General features: G+C 40.9%; 2 protein-coding genes and 3 non-coding genes across 8 annotated transcripts in view; 2 read left to right on the top strand and 3 right to left on the bottom strand.

Annotated features, from left to right (window-relative positions):
- The window catches only part of LOC107993374 (aryl hydrocarbon receptor protein 1), a 148,811-nt gene extending 131,328 nt beyond the window's left edge, over positions 1–17,483 (top strand). For 3 of the 4 annotated variants that reach the window (XM_062078254.1, XM_062078256.1, XM_062078257.1), the window contains exons 5-11: positions 8,918–9,127; positions 10,475–10,769; positions 10,850–10,991; positions 11,057–11,524; positions 11,736–12,746; positions 13,402–13,688; positions 13,949–17,483. In XM_062078254.1, the coding sequence (XP_061934238.1) occupies positions 8,918–9,127; positions 10,475–10,769; positions 10,850–10,991; positions 11,057–11,524; positions 11,736–12,746; positions 13,402–13,624 (2,349 nt within the window). In that variant the 3' untranslated portion in view covers positions 13,625–13,688; positions 13,949–17,483. The remainder of the gene's footprint in view (positions 1–8,917; positions 9,128–10,474; positions 10,770–10,849; positions 10,992–11,056; positions 11,525–11,735; positions 12,747–13,401; positions 13,689–13,948) is intronic. The other variant, XM_062078255.1, reaches the window with a different exon arrangement.
- Positions 7,879–7,950, bottom strand: Trnam-cau (transfer RNA methionine (anticodon CAU)). The gene has a single exon. It is a non-coding gene; the product is annotated as a tRNA-Met (tRNA).
- On the top strand, positions 8,361–8,432 carry Trnam-cau (transfer RNA methionine (anticodon CAU)). Its single transcript has one exon. It is a non-coding gene; the product is annotated as a tRNA-Met (tRNA).
- Positions 8,633–8,704, bottom strand: Trnam-cau (transfer RNA methionine (anticodon CAU)). The gene has a single exon. It is a non-coding gene; the product is annotated as a tRNA-Met (tRNA).
- Positions 17,484–18,168: 685 nt separating the features above from the next.
- LOC107993369 (arginine/serine-rich protein PNISR) lies at positions 18,169–24,941 on the bottom strand. The gene is made up of 11 exons (XM_028664595.2): positions 24,373–24,941; positions 24,088–24,276; positions 23,522–23,778; positions 23,006–23,177; positions 22,520–22,701; positions 22,176–22,409; positions 22,002–22,104; positions 20,881–20,952; positions 20,463–20,557; positions 20,203–20,359; positions 18,169–20,128 (listed from the first exon to the last, which is right to left on the bottom strand). The coding sequence occupies exons 1-11, from the start codon at positions 24,458–24,460 to the stop codon at positions 19,347–19,349; spliced, it is 2,331 nt and encodes a 776-aa protein (XP_028520396.2). The 5' UTR covers positions 24,461–24,941; the 3' UTR covers positions 18,169–19,346.
- Between the last annotated feature and the right edge of the window lie 299 nt (positions 24,942–25,240).

Raw genomic sequence — 25,240 nt, 5'->3', positions numbered from 1 at the left:
ACGTAAAAAGGGGGAAGCGGCGTTGCGATCTCGCGTTTCTTCGCAAACAAATTTCGCGGATCGCTTGGAACCGAGATCGTGGCTTTCCTCGTTCCCATCGCACGCCTTGCGACGCACAATGATTCCCGATTCGTTTCTTGAGAACTTGTTGAACCTCTTTCGAGTAGATGTATCTATGTGAAGATCGAGGGGGGGTTGAGAAAATTCCAGGATTATCGAAGTCGTGAAATTTTCCTTTTTTCACTATAAATTTGAGAATTTTGGAACTTTGAATTGTTCGACGGTATTATCAAAATTTGACTTTTCTGCAATTGCGATTGGAAAGATCTATCTTTTTTCAGAATTTTGAATTCTTCGACGAAAAAGATATCCTTTTCGGACGTTTGAGAGGTCTGAAAAATCAAAAATCCATCCAATTCAAATTTTCCAAAATCTGAGAAGAAGATTTGGAAGTAAAATAAAAATAAAATAAAATAAAAGCCACGAAATTCCGATCTATTCTACTTTGAGGAACTTTGAATTTATTCCTAAAAGAAATTCCACGAATTTCCTATCTTTCCAGTGAATTGCAAAATGTTCAATTGTAGTATTGTACAAGGATCTGGATCGCCTTTAACGAATAATTTGTTTATAAGGAAGGGAAAATAGGGGTAGTCAGATCGGGAAGAATAATTCCTCGGCTGTTGACTCGACGGTAGCATTCATTGAGATGTAACTGGGCACGCAAACGGTTCACATACACGTCACGATACACGAAGAACGATGATTTTTCCCCCCGATTACGGAATATTTAAAAGAAACGGATTATCGCGACTAATAACCGACGCAGCGATTTTCTCGAAGGCAGGATTTTCGTTTCGTCCCTTTTTCCCCTTTTTCTCCCTCCCTCTCTCGTTCCACCCTTGCAGTTTATCGATAAACAAATAGCAAAGAAACACTGTATTTATATCCAGCTATCAATTACCGCCTACGTAAAAATACAGCCTTTTTCCTTATTTCACAAATTCCAAAACTACCCCCTTGAAAAACTCACAACCGCCTTTCAACTTAATTAATACCACCTTAAATAACCATCCTACGTCTACGTTCGCTATCCATCGTGTTTTGAAATCATTCGATATTTAAATTTTATCGAGAAAACATCCTTTGCTCAAATTATTACAATATATTCTTTTCCTCTAAATAAAGAGAAACAATAAAAAAAAGTAGAAGAAATAAGAGTATAAAGCGACAACTATTAACATCATACATAAAAATTTTGATCCCACCCCAACTTATTTATGAACGATTACATTGCCTCTGCTGTCATTGCAAAACCGATTTTTCCCCCATTCGTATGCGCTCTCTGTACAAGTTCTCTCCCCCTCTCCCTCGATTTCATCCCCAGGCTACGATAAATTCGCCCTCTGACCTTTTCGCTTAAATTATTACTTTTATCCGACCCGAAGCTCGGCCGCTGGAGAATCTTAGGTACTATCGGAAGGGTGAGCCAATCAAGGCTCCGTGGAACAGCCGCCTCCAACCCTTCGACTCGATCGCGATTCCCAAACCCTCGGCGCTTTTTCACCTCGCGTGAGATACCGAACTGAAAAGGAGCGACAAAGAGAAGGGCGATAAGACAATAATAACCTCGATGTAAGGTTGTTAACCAGGTGACCGCCGCCGTTACAAGGTTTCTCCACCGATTTGAACCGAGACAGAGAGAGAGGGGTTTATAATCGCGAGACACTCTGAGATTGCGTCGAGTTTCGAGTCGAGGAATCGCGAAGGAGCGACGTAACGATTCGAGAGAAGGAGCAGTTTGTTATTGCTCGACGCGGGGTAAGAATATCCGTGAAATCTTAGTTTACTTGTCTCTCGTCGATTCGTTATCTCGTTCACCGCGCTCCCAAGAAATGTCGCGAGCTATGTCGGCCAGTGGACACGCACCTTTTCTCCCGTTACCGAGCCGTGCAACTGCTCGTTCGCGGCGTTTGCGTGCTCCGTCGCGTTTCAATGGGCGCGCTCTTGCGGAAGATGAGGGGGAGGAGGTGGGGGCGATGGTCGGTGCGTAGCATTCGATACCGATTTCTCGCCTTCTCGCCCCGTATCCTAATACAATTTTTCACAACTCGAAAATTAGTTTTCGTTTTAATTCCACTCGAGGCGGTGTTCACTGGTTCATTGGTGGAAAGAAGTCTCGCTTCAGCTCGCGAATCTTTGTTCGATGCCGCAAGTGGCACAGTCGTGAGGATTATTTTCATTTACGAAGTTACGTTATTATCTTAATTATTCGAGTACGAAATTACAAAATTTATTAAATTAACAAATTATATGGTTTTTTAACGGAGAGATAACAAAATTTTTAGAATCCTTAACCAATGAGACTTCTTTCTTTCCATCGATCGATACAATTACGCGGAGATGAAGTGTTGGTTGAGCGATACGACACAGTTCAACTTTGGTTACCCGTTCATCCGATTCCCTCTTGCGATTTCCCCCTTCAAACGATCTCAGCCCCCCTCCTCGCTCCCGATCGATTAGAAAAATCGATCGATTCGCGTCCCAAGGGGCGGCAGGTTACCTCGATTCGCACGCGCTGAATTATGTGGCACGTTTTGACAATTAATAGCCGTTAATGAAGACGCGATCGGCCGCCTGACCCTAAGGCTATATGCCCCCCTCCCCCCGCTTTTGTTACAAAGGAGATCGGTGGAGGGAAGAGAGAGGGGTTCATAACTCTGCGCTCGTAATTGAGAGCTCAACATTCGGAGGGGAGGGATGCATTATCGCGCACACACCGCGCAAAAATCCTTCTCTCCCTCTCTCTCTCTCTCGTGGCTGGCCCCTCGAGACGATTTCTCGATGCGATCTCTCGCGCGAGTGGGGAGAGGAGGAGGAGGAGAAGAGAGGAAGGAGAAGGAAGAAGAGGAGGAGGAGGAGGAGGAAGTGGACGTTGGGGCGGCATTCGATAATTAATGCGGGCCACGGATTAATTATTATTAGCCGGCTGATTTGTTTCAATTTGTAGAGGGTCCTTTGATCGCGCCGAATCGTGTTTCCGTCCATTTCACCCGGCGTCCAGCCTGATTTATCTCGCGCGTCCCACGGGATTTACGGGAACGCGATTCCTTCGGTGTCGTTCCCGTCCTCGGAGAGTATGTCTGACGTGGATACCACGCATGTGGTCCCAATACTTCCCCCCTGTTACGGTTTGGAAACAGATTGGAAAACGATTTGTGTGGAGAGTGAAGCAGGATCGGTTAGGATCGATGGATTTTTTAAAGTTGGAAAGGAGAGTTGGATATATGAATCGTGTGAGAATCCTCAGAAAACAATTCATCGCAGTGACTGATCTTTTACTCGAGATAAGTTCAGTTTTCTTCGAGAAACAATTGAAAAATTTCGAAAGCGATCGAAGAGGAATCACGGTAAAATCGACTTTTTAAAAATTGGAAAAGAAAGTCGAAACAAATATATAAGCCATGTAAGAATCCCTCTTTTCTTTTTCGTAAATGTGATTGCAATAAAAGTACAAAGTTTCCACGTTGTGAGAAATTGAGAAGCGGATAAAATAATTCATCGCAGTGACCGATCTATTCTTTTTCCTTCGACAATTCCTTTCTACAATTTCCCCTGGAAACGACAAGAATTGTAGAAAATTGAAGAATACCGGAAAGCGAGGAGGAAGAGAGAGAATCGTCGTCGTTGGGTATCCAAATCTAGTAGTCACGTTGGAGCATCGTTTCTCGTCGTCATCGAGACGAAGGATTACGAGGCGCAAGAGGGGCGCGAGAGTACTGGCGGGAAAAAAGAAAGGAAATGAATAAAATAGAGCAAAGCGAGGCGAGGCCTTTCGCATTCTTCGCTGGAATGTAAATCAAGCCTGCCAAGAGGGAGAGCGGGACCGCTTCGATGCCGGCGGGGGTGCGCTAGCGTCTCCACTAAATAATTACAAGCTCTTAATTAACGACGAGGGTCGATCGTAAAGCCATCCACGAGCCGGCCGCTCCGTCCCGCGGATGCATGTTTCGAGATTATTTAAACGAGCAATGGTAACAAACGTTACCGGACCTTACCGGCAAACCGCCCGTCGCCTGGCTAACTGGCCAACTCTAGAGAGAAGAAGAGAGAGAGAGAGGGGGAGAGAGAGAGGAGGAGAGTTCCATGGGGAAAAATAAATGCGAGGCTGGGCCCCGGCTGTGGAAAATAAAAGAGGGCGGGGTCAACGTATTTTGCGGGAGCCTCGTTCCTCGAACCGAACACCGACACCTCCGATCTTGCGATTTAGAATTTTTTTTTTTTTTTTTGGAGTGGAATGGAACTTACTTGGCTGTGATTTAATCTATTGCGATAATTCGATTATAAGTTAGAACGGTAAAGAAATTTCGTATAGTGCTGATACAGTGTTATTTATTATTATTATACGGGAGGATCGGAGATTCTTGGAAAAGGACTTGGAACGATTCCTTTGGGAAATGAATATTTGTACGAATTTTTTGGAATTTAGAAAAAAGAAAAAGTATTCGATGAAATTATTTAGCACCCGGGATAAAACGCTTGACGAATAATAAAGAAATTATCAGAGACGGAAAGAAAGAACCGCATTACGCGCGTACAGGAACGTGATTTCACGTTCGACTCTCGATATCTCGACGAATCAAAGAACGTTCCATTCGTTAGTCCCATTCCAGAGTTGTACGCGGCGTACCAGAAACCGTGAAACCCTGAAAAAGTCGCCCGTTGAACGCGATAATCGAAAGGTGGCCAAGGGAACGACTTAACAAGCGCACGAATCCCTCTCTCTCTCTCTCTCTCTCTCGAAGCCTGGATCGAGAGTGGCGCGACGCCTTATATCGGGCGTCGATATAATTCCATAAATCACCGTTTGCCGGAATAAATCACGTATTAATGAAAATTACACGTACGGGCAAACCGTTGGCTTGATATACGCGGGACCACGGGGACGACAGGGGCAGGGGGAGGGGGGAATAAAATTGGCCGGCGAGCCATGTTGGCGGGGCGGAATAAAGGGCAACGCGGAGCAATTACACGTCGAGCGTGTCCCAATGAAGTATGGCCGTTGCCAGCCTGCTCGATTACCACGGAAATCCTGTCCGCAGGAAGGGTTTAATTAAAATTAGAGCAAACGGAACGCGCAGCGGGATCGCAAAGACCTTAGGGAAAGCCCTAAGCCGATCCCCCTCCTCCTCCCTGAATTCATCGGTGGACCCCGTGGTGAACCGGCCGGGCCCCTTCGCGGGACACTCGCCCTCTCCCCCTTCCTCGCAACGGGTACACGGGGATTGCGACTTCGCGCTGAGCTCTCTCCTATATTTATTGAGAGATCGAGTTTTATGGCCGATCGAGTCCACGTCCGACCGGGGGGAGACGAGGGACGTTTTTCGACCTCTTCGCCTCTCGTCTGCGTTTCCATGACGATCGTGTTTCTTTGAGGGGGATTTTTTGGGGGAAACTTGGTATTTTTCATCGTTTTGGACTTTAAAATTGTTTTTTCTTTTCTTTCGCGAACGAACGAACGATGATTATGATAAAGCACGATTATGAAATCTGTCTGAATTAAGTCTAATTTTAAAATGGGATCCTGTATATCATGTATATCCTGCGTTTCCAGTGATACTCGAGAGAAAAATGTTACAACGTTCGAGGCTATTTTCGTAATTGAAAAAAAATTGCGAAATTCCTTCTTATTTTCTCGATATCGGTGTTACGGCTTTATAGGAGGCGAGACGTGGTATTTTTGTTTGAAAAAAATAGAGGTTGGGGAGCATCCCATTATCGTTCACGGGTAATATCGTAACATAGGGATGGTGTGAGTAACATGGAAGTCGTGAGATCCGTGCACCGGCGACACGAACGTTACGAGAAGGTGCAGAAGCTACGTGCGGCTACCCTGTTCCGCCTATCGGAAATGCAACGTAGTACCTCGAAAGCTCCCGTTCCCTTCTATCGCGTGATTTATTATATTATTCCCGGTTAACCGAGCCCCTGGACAACTATGACCAGCTAATGGCCTATCGCGACAATTCGACCGGCCGCGCTTCCCTTCGAGGTTGACGCCGGCCGGCCATCGTGGAAATTATGCGATCGAGCAACAAGCTTGCCTTCCTTGTTCCACCCGATTACGATAAAAGTGTTGTTGCGAGTGTTCGACCCCGGAAAGTAAGAAAGACGGAGGAAACAACGTTGGAGAACAATTTTTAAAAATTTTAAGAGAGAAAGCATGCACGACGTACAATCAAAACGATATAACAATATACATATCTATACGTGCAATATAATTATTATTGAATTGAACGTTTCCTGATAATTTTCGAATACTTGCAGTTTAAAAAGAAAAAGAAAACGTCTCGTCTGGAAGAAACTCATCCCCTCCTAAACCCATAACACCGATCCAAAGGAAGAAAAGTGAGCAACGATCCCATCTTAGCAGTTGCCTCCCGTTCCCCGGATAACAGCTCTGCTCGAGCCGATGGAGCTCTCCATATAGAAACGTACAACTCGGGCTCGGGTAGCGCCAGCGCCTTCCTATTTCGACGAGAGCTTAACACGTTCGTAGCGAGGCCGTGGCGAGCAAGGCAAGCTCGCGCCCGTATCATTTCCACGGGCTGATTTATTGCATTATTCCAAGCGTCGAAGGCCGGACAAGCGTGGCAACCACCACGTACGGTTGGCACCAATCGGGTCCCTGTTAATTCGATCTATTTTCTAGGCTGGCTCGCGAGGCCTAGGGTGCGTGGTGGAGGCCCGATTATCGGATCATACGCGCGCAGAGTGAACACAGAGGAAGGATGGAGGAGAAGTAGGAGAGGGAGAGAAGGGGCGCGCAGAACAGAGGAGTTATTCTCGTTCTGCTCGTTTTTTTCTCGAACGAAGGAACGAGGAAACTATGGGTTTCTCGTGCACCACGGGCTCATCGGCCGTCGCTGCCTAGGCCGGATTAATTATGCGCGATAAAGTGCGTCGGACACGTGTAGCTACATGTGCCGTACGTGCGCCTATGTCGCCGTCGCGACGTCACGACCGATCAGATATTTGCTGAAATAATGCCGCTGCCTTCTCACCTTCCTCCAACCCGTACGACGATCGTCTGCCCGCTCAACTTCCAACTGTCTGCATTGCGTTCCCGTTCCGGGGAGGGGGAAAGGTTGCATTGGAAATTATTATCGCAGCGTTCGATTTTCAACGTTTTGTTTATTCGGGTTATTTTCCATTTCGACGTGTTGAATATAGCGTTGAATAGCGTGTTGAAAGAGAATTTGATTCGGGTAAGTATATCTTATTCGGGGAGAGGGCAGGGTGATATTTGAATCGTGAAAATTTGCGGATAAAGGTGTGCAAAAGTGGTTTCTATTACTTTCGTGTTTCGATGGAAGAGTTTGATTTGGACGATGAATAATGTTGGGATAGAATTATTTTTACGAATTTTTCGACTTTTCGTTCGTGTAATTACAAAAGTCTCGATGTTTACGAAGGATTTCTCTAAATAAAAGTTCTACATGTTTTTTTTTTCTTGTACTTATTTAATTCTTGAAAAATATACCGTTAAATTACTTTTCTTATCGACCACTTTATTTGCTAAATTTAGACTTTATGATACGTAGTAAATGCATATTTTAAAAGGCTGATATTAGATAATTCTTACTTTTTTTTTTTAACACTTTAAAAAAAATCAACGATAAAACAATATTTTTTTAAAAATTATGCAAAACACGGAGGGATGATATCAAAGTTAAGTTTGCATTACGTGATGCATGTACTTTTTGATGATTAGGAAAATTGTAAAAAATTTATTTTGCACAAATATCGAATGATATTCTTGAACGAGGATGTAAAAAGAAATTAAAAAAAAAAAAAGTGACAATTTACCTCGTGTCTTAGCAGAGCGTGGTTTCGATCCACGGACCTCTGGGTTATGGGCCCAGCACGCTTCCACTGCGCCACTCTGCTGTTGTGTCGGCTTCTTCCCTAAAGCTGTTTTCAACCCCTTTACGCAGGGTGAAATTAAAATAGATCAATAATCTTCAGTTATAAAGACTGATTCGCGATGCTATGTAATTAATAATAACAGAATAATATATGAAATAGAGAACATATTTACGTAAAATTTATTACGAAATTTCTTTCATTATCAGGGATGTAATTTAACGGTGCAATATTTGTTATTTAATAAATAACACTTATTCATTATTTTCTCATATAATTTTAAGATGGTTCGATCAGATACAAATAAAAAATAGACTTACACTTGCGTCATATTTCTCGATCGAAATTTATGAATTTCTTATATCGATTAGATAAAAATTAGATTGTTTTGCGTCCAATCTTGTGGAAAATTATTTAAAAACATCCCCCAACGAAGCAGGGTGGCGCAGTGGAAGCGTGCTGGGCCCATAACCCAGAGGTCCGTGGATCGAAACCACGCTCTGCTAAGGGATGTTTAACTTTTTACTTTTTTCTTTTGTATCATTGATACCACATTCTTACGGAATTCTTATCTGTCATTAAATTTTACTCGTTACAAGTGAAATTTAAAGAAAAAAATACTAAGAAAGCCAATATAAAAGAAATTTGTAATGTAAAAACTAAAAAAAAAAAAAATCATAATTATCGGGGGAAATCAACCCCTTATTAGCAGAGCGTGGTTTCGATCCACGGACCTCTGGGTTATGGGCCCAGCACGCTTCCACTGCGCCACTCTGCTTCGGTGACAGAGCTTGCGAAAAATTGCAGGACGTTTCAAAAAATTATCTTTATATTTTTATTTGCATTTTTCGATTATACGTCTCCATTTCTGCGAATACCTGCCTTACCATAAAAGATTTTACATGAATATGAATGCAAGAAACTTTTTTTCCACGCGATCTCTGAAACTTATCCCTTCTTCACTGACTACCCCCTTTTTTGTCTGTTTCAGTCCGACATCGTTCATCAAAGCGTATACGAGCTGGTGCACAGCGAGGATCGAGAGGAGTTGCAAAGGCAGCTTATGTGGAACTCGTTTCTTCCCAGTGAAAGTGCAAGTTTGCCTTTGCACGACGCCCTTTCACCCCAACACAGTCACCTTTTGGAACGAAGCTTCACTGTCCGCTTCCGGTGTCTTCTGGACAACACGTCCGGTTTTTTGGTGAGTTTTTGATATTTGAATCGAAGTATCATTGATATCTTTTTCAAAAATTTACTTTCGACTTTGTGAACCTTTTTTTAGAAAGTAATATTAAAGATAAGTTACTTTATCTTTTTATTCGAATGATTGCTTTCCTCCACCTTTTTCTCCATTGCGATTCTATCAAAAATAATCGTTATTTTATCGCAATCTCAAAGATATCAAATTCTTTCATACTAAATTTCTCTTAAAGATTATTTAAATATAATTATTAATCCGAAAAATCATATCAAAATTAATGATCACTTTTTAAGATTATTCAAAATATAGGAAAGATGCGTAGATCAAGAATATCTTCATCTTATTTCAAATCAACATAGGAGTAGATTTAAATCTAAAGAAGGAGAATCTCTTAGTAGTTATTCCCAATATTGTTTGGATATTTATGTTGCCCAGGCCGTGCACGTTTCCACTACTAAACCCAATCGATACCGGGAGTCTTTAGCTGTGCGTATCTCGCATGCCTGGTCACAGTTCCACGTTCGTTTAGGGAACGTAGTGCAACGTAAACTCTGGTTCATTCATGGAAACCTCTTCGTACACGGTCACGCGAACGAGGATGATCCTTTGACCCAGGGAGATATCTCGTACGATATATAGAAATCTTTCTTTCCCACGAATCTGTCAAATAACAATTAAATACAGAAACCTGTCCGACCTCGTTATTGCGAAAATGTCGCCACCTATCGATCCGATTTTTACGCCATCAAATTTTCATAATTGCAAGCGAGAACAGCGTTTAACTCCAGCTCGCGATAATAGAGTTAATCGCGGAGCAGGGGGCGAGTCTCTGCCTGTAATTACCGCGTGTTTTCCTCCAACATCCGGTCTGTGGTGATGGTGGTGTTTGGAATTGCGCATTTTTTCTCAAGAAGTTTACGACCAAGTCTAATCCTCATTGTCGTTATCTTTCTCGTCATTTCTTTGTCGCGATTTTGATTAAGGGAGGAATTGTTATTCGATCTTCTTCTTCCTCGTTAAAGAGAGAATAAAATTGATACGAAGAATAATTTCATGCGATAAAAGTGAGGAGGGGATTGGAATCATTTCCGTCGTAAAACTTTTACAGTCTCATTTTCATAAACACTAAATGCTAATGTGACAACTTTCTCCTTCGCCTCTCAGGATTCTCTTCTTATCATCCCATTATTTACCTCGGTATTTGCCAATTATTGAGATTAAATAAAATTTGACTTCGCTCGCGCTATTAATTTGAGAAATAAAATTGTAAAAATCGGACTCTTCCTTTGATTCCTTTTATCAATCTAGTAGTATTCTACTTTCTTTTTTTTTTTGTTTTGCTTTCAGCGTTTGGACATCAGGGGACGAGTGAAGATACTCCACGGTCAAAACAGGAAAACGGAGGAGCCACCGTTGGCGCTGTTCGCCCTGTGCACACCGTTCGGCCCGCCCTCGTTGCTCGAGGTCCCGCAGAAGGACGTGATGTTCAAGAGCAAGCACAAACTGGATCTCGCGCTCGTGTCCATGGACCAACGGGGGAAAATGCTGTTGGGCTATTCGGACGCTGAACTCGCGAACCTTGGCGGCTACGATCTAGTCCATTACGACGATTTGGCATACGTGGCGAGTGCCCACCAAGAACGTAAGCGCTTCTCCACGAAAACCAAAAAAAAAAAAACCATATTGCAATTCAATTCGTTTCATCCCGCGATCGCTTCTCAGTGTTGAAGACGGGGGCCTCGGGGATGATAGCGTACAGATTCCAAAAGAAAGATGGCGGATGGCAGTGGCTGCAGACCAGCTCCAGGCTAGTCTACAAGAACTCGAAACCCGACTTCGTAATCAGCACGCATCGTCCCCTCATGTGAGTGTTTCTTTTTCGTATCGAGGAAACAAATGATCTTGGCTTATCACGACGATCGTTCTCAGGGAGGAAGAGGGCAGAGATCTCCTCGGCAAACGAACGATGGACTTCAAGGTTAGTTATCTGGACGCCGGTCTCACCAACAGTTACTTCTCGGACAGCGACAGCCTCACCGGTTCGGTGATGACTCCGACCCTCCCCAGCCAACCCACGTCCCAGAGAGTGAACAGGCGGTACAAAACCCAACTGAGAGACTTCCTGTCCACCTGTCGGAACAAACGTACCAAACTATCCGCGCAGTCCTCCGTCTCCCCGCCCGCCACACCCACCGTCGCATCCGTGGACTACCTCGCGGCCGATACCAGCGCCGCCGCCGCGGTCGCGGCGGCATACAGCAACCTGAACACGATGTATCCGACCGCTTACGCGCCCACGGCTGTAGCCGCGACCACGGATCCCTCCCTGACCACGTACATCGGCCACACGGGCAACTATCATCAGACCTTGTACCCTGCAACCGCGTTGGACAACAGGTGAGCCTCCGATTCCATTAGTAAGCAATTACTAATGCGACCACACTCTCAAGCGAGATTAAATTATTAATCCAGTCCCAGTTAATACGTGATAATAATCTTCCATTCTTTCCAAGAGTCGAGGTCTCCTTTCCTAGTTCTACTAAAACCAGTGCTTCAAACAAATTCTCTTGAATCACAATTAAATCCCTTTGAATTCTGCTCGTAACAGATACCTGACCGCAGCCACGGAGAACCTGTTCCAGTACAGGCCCCTGGGCACCTACTACCCCGAGTACCACACGAGCACAGCGTACAACGGTTTCATCGACGTGCCCCTGCCTACGTACGAGACCCACCAACTGGCCAGCAAAGCGGAGGAGAAGCTCTACTGCCAGCAATTGGGCGAGTCGCCCAAGTACAGCTACGTGGAGGCGAGACACCCGAGCAGCGTGAGCGGCTCTCCCTACGCGTCGAGCCCCGTGGCCGCGACCGCCTCGACCGCCATGCAGCAGCAGCAGCAGCAACAACAGCAGCAGCAGCACACCGCCGACATCGGGATCGTTCGAGCTGGCAGCAGACACTCCCTCGAGGGTGGGGCAGGCTCGTCGAGCAATTCCGCTGGAAGCTCGCCGGTGACTGGGGCCACGAACGGCGTGCTCACGCCGAAAATAGAGGACGTGAAGCCGGAAGTGTACGGGAGCGAGGCGCCCCGGCAAACGGTGCTCATGTGGGGGGCGCCACCCGCGCGCACGCCGCCCAGGAACAACGGCAGCTACAGCCCACCCACCCCTCACTCCACTCACTCGTCCACCCACTCGACCAACGCCACGGGGGCCGGGGGGGATCCCCTCAAGTCGTTGGCGGAAATGAATTCGATGAACGGGGAGTGCAAATGGCGGCAGGCGTCGCCCGGCGAGCAACAGGGCGCGGCGCCCAGCTCGCCCAGGGCCAAGGCGCAGCCGCAGCAGCAGCACCAGCAGCAGCAACAGCAACAACACCATCAGCAGCAGCAGCAACACCAACAGTATCCGGTGACCACGTCTCAGTATCAAGCGGCGGCGGCTGCAGCGGCCGCGGCCGCGGCCGCGGCGGCCAGCACTATCGGATACGCGCACTCGCATCCAGGCCACGGCCACGGGGATACGGGCTCCGAGGTATGGCAAGGAGTGCAACACCACCACCACTACCAGTACTATCCTTACCACCATCACCACCCCGCACCACCAAGGCACGCGCCCCAGTGAGTGTCACAGATGCTGCTGCCTCACGCATTTTTAAAGTAATTAATACGGGGAGCCGAGTTGCGAACGTTCTCTCGAGGACCTGGGAGTAGAGTAGAATTTTTTCTTTGTTTTATGGAAGGAGAGAGAGAGAGAGAGAGAGAGAATTATTTGGAAATATGGAATTTTTTTTCAAAGGAGACGCGTAAAGGTAGTCAGGTGAGCGTCTTTCGAAAGATCTCGTTGGGACGAGAATAATTAGAGATTTGATCGAAAATTGAAAGTGATATTCGACTGACTGTTGGGCATGCACGTAAAGAGTAATGAATGCATGAACGATTTCTCTCGAGTCGTATAGATTCTCTCGATTCGCTCGTGTACTCTGCATGTCCACGTTTTTTATTTTTCGAAGTTTCTTTTCGTTATTTTCTTTTTTTTTTCTTTTTTTCTCTCTTCGTATTATAATTTGATTTAGCTCACTGCACTTACAAGTACAAGAGAATTGTTATTTCTAATGTAAGTCGAAAGTCGAAAAAGAGAATTTTCGTACCGACGAATTATAGTGATCATTCGATACGAGTAATAACATGAGATATATAAGGAGTGAGATGGGTAACGCGAGGGGTTCGAAAGGGGTCGTGGAAATAACGGGGAAACACGCGGTTTCGGTTGCAGCACGCCCCCGTCAGCTGTGGGAACAACGGGGACAGGAGTCGGCATGGGCATCGGGCAGGACAGCAGCACCAGCAACAGCAACGTCTTGTACCACCCTCCGCACCACCACCACCACCCTCAGCACCAACACGCGGTGGGATCATCAGCGGCGGGAATGGGCCCAACTGTCCCTCAGATTCCAAACCGGACACCGGGAGTCCTTTGCTGTCCATCTCTGAGGTGACTAACACCCTGCTCAACCAATAGCCTCCTCGTCACCTCGGCATCGCTCCGTTTCAGTGATCAAGGTAACTTTCCAAAAAACACCAAATCACCAAATTGACAAACCAATTTAATATACCAATTTCACCAATTCACAATGATGATTACACACAATCGTGACAGATATTATTCGTCCAACTATGGAGGAAAAGATCATTATTCGTCGAGAGATAGAACGAAGGGAGCTCCCATTTTCTCCCCAAAATATTTCCTCCCCAGTTGGACGATAGAATAATTATATACGTAGATAATAAACGCGCCGTCATATTCTCGATTTTGTTCGCAGGTATCTCTCAGGAGATGGTTTCACCGAGGCGAATCACAAAACGCGTGACTGTACCATACAGATAATACCGGTCAAAAAAGCCTGTCAAACAGTGTTTCCCCGCTAACGTAACGTAACATGCTCGTTACAGTTTGCCGCTACGTTAAGTTTTCACGAGGGAGGGGTTAGATCATAGAATCATCGTCGTGAAGGATTTCGAGTGGATCCCGTCGAGTCGTGAAATCGCGCGAAAGACGATGATTACAGGGATATGCATTTCCCTATGTGCGCTGCATTCGAAACGAGCGAGGCAACCGGTGGAGATCGGTGGAGGATCCACGACCGTCTCGAACCGTTCGCGTGGCGAGTTTTCCGTCGATGGAGAATGATTAATAGAGAATTTCTTCGAGCCGAGCGATCGTGTGATATGTAATTTAAAAGGTACGTTCGTAATTGTCATATCGATATCGGGCTCGGGTTCGTGAATGAACGATAAATGTGGAGCGTGGCTAGAGATCGTTTCCTCGGTCGCGACCGATTTTTAACGTAACGTAACTTCCTGCTGTAATTACCGGCATGCGGAAGAAAAAAAGCGGTCCCCTCCTTTCCTTCCACCGTGACAAATTTTTCTCAGAGAATTCCGAATCCAGTTCCTTGCTCCGGGTGAACGGCGATAGCCACGCTTCTTAACCTTCGTAGAGATTTGCGTAGATCGTATTTCGTCGAGGAGCACAAAAATATATGAAAATCCGCCTCGATCGGGCTACGTAAAAAAGGAGAAACGCAACATTTAAACGCGGAATTTAGTTTTTTTAATTAGGCCTAATATCGTGCGACCGTGCCGTTACGCACTGTCGTTGCTTTGTTTCATTTCCTTGTTTCGATGTCCTTTTTCGCGATGTTTTGCGAACGTTCGCGGTGAGATGTATTCCGAAAAAAAGAAAAAGAAGATAGGGAGGACTCGCGAGGGGTGGGGTTAATTTGCGGTGTGATCGTTTCTTTTTTTTTTTAATGGAGTACACACGATTCTGTGATATGTGTTAGGTGTATTTTAAAAGTGCGGTAATTTCTGAAAAGATGCTTTAAGATTTATGTAAAAAGAAAAAAGAAAAAAAAGAAAAAGAAATCCCGACCACGTCTACAACGTTTCGCCGCACTTTTACTTGTGGAGGAATCGAATTATAACCTTCGCGATATCGATATTCGAATTCGAACTCGATGGACCAAAGTGTGAAAAATGTGAAATTATCACATTTGGCAATACGTTGTAAACGTTCCTTTCTATTTGCAAAAGTAGAAATAACCGTGAACGCGTAATTCGATTCCCGTATACATCGCATAGTTTGCGTTTTCCTTTGTCCTTTGAGAAAGAAAGAGACAGTTGCGTATTCCGTTAAACGAAAGAAAAGAGAAAAAGAAGAGGAAGAAACAATGGGGGGAGGGGGGGAGAGACTTTTGATCCGGCCGAGCCTCGAGTCTTGCCAATGTTTTTTGTTAATAAGTTTGTAATTTTTGTACTTAATTAATTTATACGGCTATTTATGTACACGCGCGACGACGAGGGTCTAGCGAAGCTAGGCCGAGCCTTCCATAATTTTAGACGTGTTACTCTTATTTCGTAACGTCCGTGCTCGGGAAACGAGAAGATTGCGCGAACGTAGAGGAATGGGGGCGAGAAGGGGAGGAAGGGTAACGGAAGCGTTCGCGGCTGGAATCTGTCCGCTTCGAATCTCCGGAGATAGAGAAAAAGAGAAAAGAGAAGAAGAACAAAAACGAAAACGAAAAAAGAAAAAAAGGAAAGAAAGGAAAAATGGTGATTTTATTTTGCGCATACATATCAGAACGAAAGAGGGAGAAGGAGGGTGGTGTTCATCCTCCTTCCTTTCCTATCCTCTTGCAATTTTGATTTATATATATATATATATATATATACACATACACACACACAGACACACACAAAGAGATATATATGTATACATGAAAGATTATATGTATATTGTATTATTTTGCAGGTTAGGAACGTTTCAACACTTTAAACGATTTTATCGATTTGTACGGCTACCGACGAAAAAAAAAATCTCCTCTCTTTTTTTCCTTCCGATCCCACGCATCCTTTTTCCAACCTTTCGAATTACAATTATTCTGCAACTCTTCTACCTACTTCGTGTCGTTGTAGTAGTTGTATACAATAATACGAAACTATTTTGCTATGATTCTTTGTAAAACCATCCAGTCCGTTGATCGGCTTTTCGCGACATAGGACGAAATTCGCGATTCCTCGAACACTCGTTACCGACCCGTCCGTCATCGTATAATTATTTCCAAGGCGAGGGCGAATCCCAATTCTGGTGTTTGGTTGGAGGCGAATTTAAGAGAATTAAAGAGAAGAAAGCATCGACAATAAGAGGAGATCGTTACTAGACGCGTCAATTTTTAAATTTTCCCTTCGAGATGAAAATCGTGAATATCATCGAGGATAGAAAACGAAGGAAACAGTGTCGGTAACGAGTCTCCGCGAGGATCCACACTGTAAATTCACATCTTCGACCGTAACAGCTTGAAACTACGTTTCTTTGCAATATTCGTATGAAGATCTACTATTGAATAAGTACTTGAGTCTAGTCCATATATAAAGCGAATTAATGATATATCTACTTATGCCTAGGTTGTAATAATATTCTCACGACGCAACCCTTTGCCGACAATCTTGCTTGGTAAACGAATTACCTCTCCACTGTACACATGTATCTATACATTAAACCCGCGTTAACAATCCTGAACGATCATTCGTCGATCCTCGAATCGAGATAAACGATTTACACCGTGTCCATCTTTATCCGAATCTGTCTGTCGATGATATCTCGACGAACTTGCGAATATTTAGAGTATTTAGAGTATACGTTCTATTTTATCGAGTAGGAGGTGCGATCAGAAATTCTGCTTTTCTGGTATTTTTTTCAATTTCAAAAAAAAAAAAAAAAAGAAAAAAAAACACAACAGTCGATTTAAAATTTATGCGATTCGAGGATTGACGCCTGGCCTTCGACCCCTTCTTATTTGGATAGAGTAGTGAGAATATTCTGACAATTTAAGCGCACATGTATATTTACTGTATATTTAAAGTAAGATATCTTCTAACAAGCATAGATAAGATTTAGTCGATATATATATATATAAACGATTCTCCCCCATAGTTATCCACATAGATCAAAATACGTACCTTATTTTATAGCGACCGGTATCTGCAGACAACATGCAATTCAATCGTCGTTCTATCGGGTTTGATCGTACAAAATGTGGAAATTTTTATCGTTCCCTTATTATTATATTTCAGATCGAATGCGAAAGAACGTTCGATCGCGATCAATAAGTATCACCTGTGTGCCTGTTTCGATCGAGAGGACTATCACAGATCAGTATGAGACCAATATTTGTTGATTTCTTACGATGTAAAAAGGAAAAAAGAAAAAAAAAAAATTAAGAAAATACTATAGCACATATCGAGAAGAGAATTAAAATAAATATAAATATAAATATATATATATATACATATATATAAGATAAATATCGATTCGATCCTCTTTTTTCGAAAATTTCGAAATGAGATTAAAAAAGAAGATAAAAATTATAGAGTTAAAAAATATCGTTACATATCAACTTTTTAAGATCTAAAATTTGCTCAATGAAAAGAGGCAAAATTTACACTTTGCAGATATCTCGTTACTTGTAAATTTAACTCGATTAACCCTTGGGCTTTAAATGGAATTTAAAAGGAAAAGAGAATAAAAGAAAATAAAATAAAACAGAATAAAATATCTAAGTCATTTTCGATAGATACGTATCTCAAAAAGCCTCGTCCTCTGGCAGAAGAAAACACGTTGCATTCTGTTCTGCAGATGTTCTTTTATATATCCGAATGTATCAAAGTGAACACGATAATCATGCCAAACCAAACTTTGAAACTCTCCTCGATCACTCCATCCAATTTATCTCCGATATTATTCTATAGAACCTAATTACTTATTAACACTAAACTACTAAATACTAAGCTCTACGAAATGAAATTTTAAAACTGTATCAAATGTTTATATGAAATAAATTATAATAATGCAATAAAAGAGCACATTTATCTTCTCTTACGCTGCACACTACGCCGCACATGTGAAGGGAAAAGAATTAAAAAAAAAAAAAAAAGTGAACCAAACACAAAGAAAAAATGAAATTTTACACAGGTGAGAATATTTCCATTTTTTTTTCATGTATATTTCTTTTCTTTCTCTTTCTTTTCTTTTTCTTTTCTTTTTTTTTTTTTTTTTATTTTATTTATTTCAATTAAAAATGACTCGTTACACTTATCATAGCAATATGTATGTAAGGCCCGTACACTTACAATACATTGAAATCATCGGTTTAACGTATATGTCGAACGTATGTATCAATACATGTAACTGAATCAACAGTATATATGCATCGCGATTTTTAAAGTTTTAACAGTTTTTTTTTTTTTTTACTTTTTCACTGATTCGAGATTAACAAATGCCACTCGATACATAAATGAAGAAGACTCGCGATTCTAAGGAAACAACGAAAGATTCAAAGGGTCGTGATATCTACGCGTATTTATTCTCGAATGTATTGATTAAGTTAAAACTCGTTTGCACCTGAATTAATTTCATATATATATATCATGTATGTATGATGCAACCAAGCTTGTGTGAGATTAGTAATAACGATTCGATATTTACTCGTAGGAAATAAATCGACGTCCGACATGTTTTAGACGGAAGTTCGCGCTAATCTATACGATTTCTCGAAATGCAGGTTAATGTTTGTTTGTATAAAATGGATACATCATTACAAAATAATGATATCGGGAATCGTGAATGAAAAAACTTCGCTGACATACATGTGTCTGAGTACTTTCCATAGCAATGAATTGTGTGGGAATTAAATACAAAAAAAAAAAAAAAAAAATTAAAAAAAAAAAAGGATAAATTACTCTTTATATATTGAAATAACGCTACAGTTAAAAATCTGACTGATAGAGCGAAATAATTACAAACTGTCCGGAGGTATTCTATATATATATATATTATAGTTAAAGATATAATATACTCTTCGAATGAGCTTAATAAAACTGGGAAGAAATGACCTAATCGATATTCGATATCACTAACGCGCGCTTAGCTGAGAAATTTCAAATGGACAATCACAATTGAAAATCTTTACATTTCCGGTAATATTTTTTTTTAACATTATCTATGGACAAAAGATGCGTCTTTATCTTTCTCTTTTTTATTCCTTTTTTTTTCTTTCTTTTTTTTTTTTTTTTCTTTTTTTTTTAATTTCGTACGAATATCTCGAAAAGTTACTTAATTATGAATATGTATATACAACCTTGGCTAGAAGTTGGTCAGGTTCAATTCCTGTACCGATGCGACGACGATTTCTTACCGTCCCGATGATTCGACTGCCTTGATCTCGATCGTGATTTTCTATGATCCCTAGATCTAGATCGTGTCCGTCTCTTACTCCTGGAAACGTAAGATTGCGAACGTTTACGTTCCTTCGAGCGTGTTCGAGATCTGTCTCTAGCCCTGGATCTGGATCGTGATCGTCGTTTATCCCTTGCACGGGATTTACTCCGTCTAGTAGAATAGGATCGACTTCTTCTTCTACCTCTCGAATGAGAACGTGATTTCCTTTTTCCCCTGGAACGCGATCGCGACCATTTCCTGGTGGCCGAGCTGGATCTAGATCTACGACAGCTCCTCGAGCGAGATCTACGCCGTTTTCGATTTCTCGATCTCGATCTATGCTTCTTACTGGACCTATAATTGCTCGAAGACCTTGAACGATACTCTTTACGAGACTTTAGCGATCTAGATCTGGATTTGCGTTTGTGCCCACGCTCGGAAGAACGGGACCGAGACTTTCTGCCTCTGGATTTACTTCTACTCTTTGATTTCCTCTTTCGATATTCACGATCGCGATCTTTGTTCGATCGTTTCTTCTTCACCGAGTTATGACTCGAGGAAGAGGTCGTAGTCTCGGAACTGCTAGATTCGGAATCGGCTGATCCCGATGGAGTATTGGTCTTTGCCATATCAGGCGGCGCTATTTGTTGCTGTGGACTTTGTCCGCCGCTCGACAAAGTTTCAGACGCTTCTCTTTGATTATTTACCGTTTCTTTTTCATCAACTAAAGTAGTGATGTTACGGAGTTACGCTTAATCATGTAATAACGACTTAGTTTTATTATATTTCGAAACATACCTGAGTCTTTGCAGCTTGTATTACCAGTATGATTTTCCTGTTGTTTATTATACTGCTCGTCGTAACGTTGCTCTTCCCTCTCATCCTCCTCGGCCAAACGCGCCTCGATTTCCTCCTCCGTCTTTTTGAACGCTTGTTGCCGCCGTTTCACCATTTCCTGTATAACGATATTACGAATAATAACCACGTCCCTTACCCTTCCTATTGTTAAACCTATCTATACTATTTCCAAGAAATAATAATTCCAAAGGGAGACATACTATGAGTTCTTCATCGCTATCGTTGTTCTGTGTCTGTACGTGTTCGTTTTGCTCCTCCTCGGATTCGCTGTTGCTGTCGCCATAGATGCCCAGACCTATACGACACAAAAAATATATTATTCTTGTTCTGCGCCTATAATAAGTTTTTTCGTCATAATAAAGACATACGCTCGACCACTAAATATGCTGCCGCTACAATTGAAAAATGTCCTGAAAGACATCTTCGTTTTCACGAGAGAAGTTATAAGCGAGCATGGCTACAAAGAGTGGTACAATGCACGAACGCATTTTTTAAATTTTTATTCACTTATTTTTATTTATTTATTTTATTTATTTATTTTTATAGAAATAACTGCGTATACACGACCGGTTCCTAGGATGACCGTGCGTTGAAGATTGCAATAATTTAGAAACTTACCAAGTTTGCGAGTGATCTGAGCAAGAGGGGCCATGTTGTTGAGGGATGCGACGGGGATCTCTCCTGCAGGGACTTACAATACACACGCATTTAGTACCAATGGCTAAGTGCTATCATCAGGATACCCCCCAAAATTAAATGGTACTGATCACCGATATCACAAGGAGAGTCGATCCTGCCATCAATCCTCATATACCTTAAGAAATCTTTAATAGCAATCCTTTTAGATATTGTACGAAACTGAAATTTCTTTTGTAAAGAAATGACGTTAGTAGAGGAATATATCAACGATCAGTTTACGTGCAGAGCCGTAAGGTAAGAGTATGAATGAGATTATCAATGAAAACAGATAATGGGTAGGACCGTTTTGTTAAATGTTAAAATATTATTCTGATAACTACTATATATATATATAAAGCAAGTAAACATATATTGAAGAGAAAAATAAAATTAATTTCATGTGACTTTCTCATATCCACAATATGTAATCGCGTTTTCGTGATAATAATTACGTGATCCAATTAATCAATAATTAATTAAACCGATCGAGAAGTGGATATAAAAAATTTGTTAAGATAAATATTTGCCCTTTACGCGTTTTTTTTTTCTTAAATGTAAAATTATCGAATCTTATATATTTTTTTCGCCACTTTTTCTTCCTTTTTTCACGAACGATTTATCCTGTGAATTAATATAACTTTTAAATTTTTGATAAATAATAAAAAAAAACGATTCGATAAAAAAGAATTATTAAACTAATTATTATGTAAAAATTGAAAGTTTATAGTTAATAAAACTGGGTGATATGGTTTCTTTTTCGTTTTTTCGTTTTTTTTTTTTTTTTTGTTTTATAATACTACTTAGAGAAAAAAAAATAATATCACTTATGGTACGTGTATACAAAATCCTGGAAAAATAAAGTAGGATATCCTGAAATCATCGAATAATTAACTCTATGAATTGAACAATCTTTGTTTAATGTTTAAAAGCTTATATTACACAAATGGGCAAATAAAATTCACCGCAACACTGCACAAGACTCGTATGAATCAGATTCTGTGCACTGGTGAGCGAAATATGAAATATCAATTTGTTAGTTGTATCGTGTGTATCTGGGGTACCTTTGGCACGTGCGCGGCTCCAAACCTCTCTGCATATAGCACCGATTTCTTCGTTCGTTACCTCCAGAAGGATTTCAGTCAACGATCTCCGCACCTTTAACATCTATACCGAAGCAAATCTGTAATATCGTAAAATCTGCGATTAACGATGAATTTGATCGGGATAATATTCACCACATCCTGCAGTATCTCTTCTCTCGACCGTTTCGGCGTAGGTATGGTCGCGTTAGACGTGGTTGGACTTCTATCCGCGTGCGTATGTGGATCTGGCGAGTCTGCGTCTCGAAATCGTGATTTCCGTGGACGAAGAAGAATGTCTGGAGTACGTTCGAAATTTTTTTCAGTCACCTGCTGATTATGTACCCCATCATCAAGATCTTGTTCAATTTCCTTCTCGGAATCAGAATCCTGCATTTGAAAAAAGTAACGAGAACATGAAATAACGAATGTTTTTCAAGATTATTTAACATAGTTTTATTTGCGAAGCACGCAATTAATGCATGCATTTGGACACCTACAAATTTGCTTTTACAAGGATTCAGTACAGCCCGAGCTTCATCCTCGGCTTGCTTTCGGGCTTCTAACTCTTGTTTCCTTAGTATTTCTTGCCTTTCCCTTTCAACAGCTTTCTGTTTTTCTTTTTCCATTTTTTCTAAACCCTCCCTAATCCATGCTGGCAATTGTCTACGTTTTGCCGCGTCTAAAGTAAAAATATCCTCATCGTATGTACATTTAATCACGGGCTAGTAAGATGTTATCGTAAATGTTATTTGACAAACACGAGTTGGAGGAAATATTCAATGTACAATATAATGTACAATTAATCGATTAAAGTATTGTGATCAGATTAATGTCAAATTATAATAATATTATGAGTCATTGTATGTCTTTGTAATTAACAATAATCATAATATAATTACATTGCATTATCCATTATGTTATGTATAAGAAGTATTAGTACATTCAGTCACAATTATTTTAAAAACTATCCCTTTTGTACTTACCTATGGTTGTCGTTGTATCCTCCTCAGGTGTCTTTTCCCTGTCTTCTCGACATCTTACAGTATCCATTGGTCTCATATGTGGTGCTCTATTTGCATGTCTGATTCCTTTCATAAAAGGGGGTGGTTGAGGAGGTATGGCGGTAGGTGGTTCTCCGGACCAATAATTAGTCACCTAAATATGAGATACTTATTATCTTTAATTTTTAATCCATGTTTTTATACCGTTTCAAAAATATCAATCCTTTTTAATTATACAATATATTTCTCTATTATATGATATTTTATGATTTATAATTAAGGAGAAATGAGTAGAAATCAAACTGTAAGTTCAATTCAATAATTCAAACTACAATATATCAAACAATATTTTCTCTTTTCAATTTTACAATACACCTTTTTTTAAAAAAATAATATCATAATTTTACACACAATTCTGTTTTACTAAGTCTAAATAAAAGGGAAAATATAGGAATATTTTTTTGGTGCTCTATGTTATATTAGAAATACAATTTTAACCTGACTATAAGGTTGTGTCGGAGGTACTGAATTATAAGAATACAAAGATGGTGTTGCTGGTGGTGGCACACTAAATTCTGATGTTGTAGATATAGTTGGAGCAGGTGGGATAACAGGTACTGTTGGAATTCCCATAGGTTTTCCATCAGAACCTATAGAAACACCTGGGGGAGGTACACCAGTCCATTCCCATGTACCTGCACCAGAACCTGAAGTATTCCAATGGCCCCACTGATTCCACTGATTCCATGCTTCAGCTATTATTAAACAAGATATATCATGAAGGGATATTTCGGATATAGTTTAAATCACCATCAAATAAGTCTACAAATTATATTTATAAATAAAATAAAAAATCAAATATATGAATATTATTTTTTTTTTAATTGAACAATATTTGAATGATATTATTTACGCACAATAAATACATTATTGTTATTATCATTATGAATCAATTACAAAAATTGAAAAAATCACTTTTATATTATATTCGATTATAAATATAATTAAAAAAATTAAAATTTACTTATTATTAATTTTATCGGATCTCAATTTTCTTATACTACCTGATCCACTAATTGTTGGTGCAGGTGGTGCTGGTGGTACATCATCTTCTTTTGTATCCATATCCATTGGTGCTTCTCCGCTACCATCGTTCCCAGAGCATATAGGATTAATAGTAGGTGGAGGTGGTGCCGGTGGAACTACAGTTTCTTTCATTTTGATCCATTGTTGAGCTAATGCTGCCCAATCGACTGAATGGTGGTCAAAAGTTTTGTATGACAAATAAATGTTATACAATCATGGTAAGAAATGAATCGCAATGCTGAAATACTTTTTATACCATTTACCTTGATCATTACTCATATTTTGATAAGCTGAAGGATTTAATGCCCATTGGGTTGGATAATCTTTTCCGTCAAACATATCTCCACTCATTTTTTCTACTAATTCCAGAGGAAAACAACAACTATGAATCAACGCACTTTAACCTTGTGAGTGTATAACACAAGACATTGGTTAGCAATGTGAACTTAAAAGACTACCGAGTACAATGCATTGACTACATGATGGAAAAATGATTAGATTTCGTTATTTTCTACCACTTTCACTGCACCGATCAATGTTTTAATACACTTCGAGGCGCCCTATTGCAATATATGTATGTTACTATATGTAATATACACGACGATTATAGACACAATTCGCGAAAATTTATCGCGCTCAAAGCAGCGATTTAAGCCATAGATTAATGTAACCGAAGATTAAGTTAATGCAAATTTACATTTTCTACGTACTTTTCGTTCACTTAATTTTTTACGAAACTACCAAACTACTTTACCGGAAAATATTACATCTCCACTAACGGTGGCCGCGAGGTGTCACAACTTACATGAAGCAGCGTTTCCATTAACGAAAGCGAACGTAGCGCCACCATTGGAATTAATTACATGAAAACAGGAATAGTTGGAAGACGAAAGAACGATCATCGCAGTTCCTATTCTTTTACGTCTCTTCAAATCAGGTAATTATAATTTGTAATAATATTTAATTTATTATTTAAATTATTTCATTTTGAAATTTATAATATACTACTATACGTATAGCATACACGATAATTATAGATGGCTTTATTTAAAATAATACTTAATGTATCAATGTCATTCAAATATCGTTGCGCTTCTTGCACTTTGCGCCAAAACTTTCCGCCATTATATT

This window comes from Apis cerana, linkage group LG8, assembly GCF_029169275.1.
Source record: "Apis cerana isolate GH-2021 linkage group LG8, AcerK_1.0, whole genome shotgun sequence".
Taxonomy (NCBI): domain Eukaryota; kingdom Metazoa; phylum Arthropoda; class Insecta; order Hymenoptera; family Apidae; genus Apis; species Apis cerana.
This window is presented reverse-complemented; position numbering and strand designations above follow the sequence as displayed.

Excerpts from the sequence above, each read along its gene's own strand:
- LOC107993369 (XM_028664595.2), bottom strand. The coding sequence starts at position 24,460 with ATGAGTGGAGATATGTTTGACGGAAAAGATTATCCAACCCAATGGGCA. Across the intron at positions 24,277-24,372 it reads AAATATGAGTAATGATCAAG|TCGATTGGGCAGCATTAGCT; the intron begins GTAAATGGTATA and ends ACCACCATTCAG. Across the intron at positions 22,702-23,005 it reads GGATACAACGACAACCATAG|ACGCGGCAAAACGTAGACAA; the intron begins GTAAGTACAAAA and ends TTTTTACTTTAG.